This window comes from Danio aesculapii, chromosome 25 (genome assembly GCF_903798145.1).
Source record: "Danio aesculapii chromosome 25, fDanAes4.1, whole genome shotgun sequence".
Lineage (NCBI taxonomy): Eukaryota > Metazoa > Chordata > Actinopteri > Cypriniformes > Danionidae > Danio > Danio aesculapii.
This window is the reverse complement of record NC_079459.1, coordinates 10853370-10855923: the sequence shown is the minus strand read 5'-3', so window position 1 is coordinate 10855923 and position 2554 is coordinate 10853370. Positions and strand designations below refer to the sequence as shown.

The following is a 2554-nucleotide window of genomic DNA, read 5'->3' as shown; positions in this document are numbered from 1 at the left end:
TTTAAAAATGGACCTGATATCTCTTAAGGAAGAAGTGCATGGAATAGATCTCAGTAAAAATCTAAATTTGCCACAAGAAATATTTATAGAATATGCTGACCTGTTTGATGATAAGCTAGGCACCTTACCTGTGACATATTCAATGAAGATAAACCCGGACATTACCCCTGTAGTCCGCCCCCCTCGCCGAATACCTGTGGCAATGCGGGACAAAGTGGAAGCTGAATTAAAAAACATGACAAAGCTGGGGGTCATAACACCCATTTCAGAGCCCACACAGTGGGTGTCCTCAATGGTTGCCACACATAAAAAAGACACTGACAAGATTCGTTTATGCATAGATCCACGGGATCTAAATGAAGCCCTCATGCGCCCTCACCATCCTATGCGCACAGTAGAAGAGGTGGCTTCACAAATGTCCAATGCCAGTGTCTTTTCAGTGCTTGATGCTAAAAGTTCATTCTGGCAAATAAAGTTAGATCACGAGTCCTCCCTGTGCACCGCTTTTGCAACTCCCTTTGGAAGATTTCGTTTTTTGCGCATGCCTTTCGGCATTAATTCGGCATCGGAGGTGTTCCAAAGGGCAATGGAACAGATCTTCTCAGGATTTCCATGTGCCATAATTGTAGATGACATTATCGTCGGAGGAAAAGGGGAGAAAGAGCATGATGAAAACTTAAAGAAGGTTCTAAACAGGGCACGGCAGGTGAATCTGAAACTCAACCCACAGAAGTGTAAGTTCAGGCTCAGAGAAGTCAGTTATGTGGGCCATCTGTTCACAGAACAAGGATTAAAACCAGACCCAGCCAAAATACAGGCCATTACAGAAATGCAACCACCAAGTGACAAAGCTGCTTTGCAACGTTTTTTGGGCATGGCTAACTACCTCTGCAAATTCATTCCAAATTTTAGTGAACTGGCAACACCACTACGACAGCTGCTCCACAGGGACGTAGCTTGGTGTTGGTCGCAGCAACAGCAAGAGGCATTCAACATGCTAAAAAAGTGCATCACATTCCCACCAGTGTTGAGGTATTTTGATGTAAGCAAACCTGTAACCATCACGTGTGATGCTTCTCAATATGGATTGGGCGCTGCATGTCTACAGGATGATCAGCCTATTAGCTTTGCCTCACGCACTCTCACTGAAACGGAAATGAGATATGCTCAAATCGAGAAAGAGCTATTGGCTGTGGTCTTTGCCTGTCAAAAGTTCTACGATTATATCTATGGGAAACCGGTTCTGGTGGAAACAGACCATCAACCCCTTGTCACAATTCTGAACAAACCTCTACAATCTGCTCCAGCACGACTACAGCGAATGATACTGAAGCTACACAAGTTCGATTTGACCCTAACCTACAAAAAAGGAAAACAGCTTTATCTGGCTGACACTCTGTCACGTGCTCCCAGAAAGGTGACAACAAAAAATGAGGAGGAGGAGTTCGATGTCATGGCTGTCCAAATGATTTCAGTCAACCGGCTACAAGAGCTCAGAGAACACACTGAAAAAGACAGCTCTCTGCAAATTCTGTGTAACACCATTAAGCATGGCTGGCCGAGAAAAATTCAAAGTGTTCCAATGCAACTAAAACCTTTCTTTCCTTTCAGGGATGAGCTCAGTGTTGGGGATGGAATCATCACAAAGGGAACAAGAGTTGTAGTTCCTCACAGCCTGCAGAGTGAATATTTGCAGATTTTGCACAAAGGCCACGCAGGAGCAGAAGCGACCAAACGCAGAGCACGCGATGCTGTTTTCTGGTTGACTATAACACAGGATGTTGACAAATTTGTACAGTCCTGCAGCATATGCAATGCTCTGAAGCCCCATCAACAAAAAGAGCCATTGCACCTACACGAGATACCAGAACTGCCTTGGTCAGTTGTTGCCACTGACATATTTGACTGGAACAGCCAACAGTACTTAGTGCTAGTGGATTCATACTCTGGCTGGTTTGAGATAAATTCACTTAAAAACATATCCTCACAAAACATCATCAGCAAACTAAAAAGGCACTTCTCTGTGCATGGTATTCCCCAAAAGCTTATCACCGATAATGGCACGCAGTTCACAAGCCAGATTTTCAGAGACTTTACGAGTTCATGGGACTTTTGTCACATCACTAGTAGTCCTGAATACCCTCAGGCGAATGGCCTCGCAGAGAGAGCCGTTCGAAGTGCGAAGCGCCTGCTTGAAACTACTAAAAGGGATGGGACGGACCTGTATTTGAATTTTGCTAAACATCTGCAACATTCCTTGGGATAAGATTCTGGGTTCACCAGCACAGAGACTGCTGTCAAGGGTAACACGTACCAATATGCCAATCAGTAAACAGATGCTAAAGCCAAGGACGAAGGACACAGTGAAGGTAAAAACACAACTTTCCAAAAAGAGACAAATGCAAAAAATGGCCTACGACAAAAGGAGCAAGCCACTCTCCCCACTACATGAATCCCAAGTAGTAAGGATGCAAACAACAAAAGGACATGACAAGATTGGAGTTGTTAAAGCCCATCTTGCCAAGCCCAGATCATACATTGTGGAGTCCAATGG

At 44.4% G+C, this 2554-nt stretch overlaps 1 protein-coding gene across 1 annotated transcript; it reads left to right on the top strand.

Moving 5' to 3' along the window:
• The first annotated feature begins 202 nt into the window (after positions 1 to 202).
• LOC130219001 (uncharacterized protein K02A2.6-like) lies at positions 203 to 2266 on the top strand. Its single transcript, XM_056451277.1, has one exon. It carries the CDS (start codon positions 203 to 205, stop codon positions 2264 to 2266), a length of 2064 nt encoding a protein of 687 aa, XP_056307252.1.
• Positions 2267 to 2554: the final 288 nt, after the last annotated feature.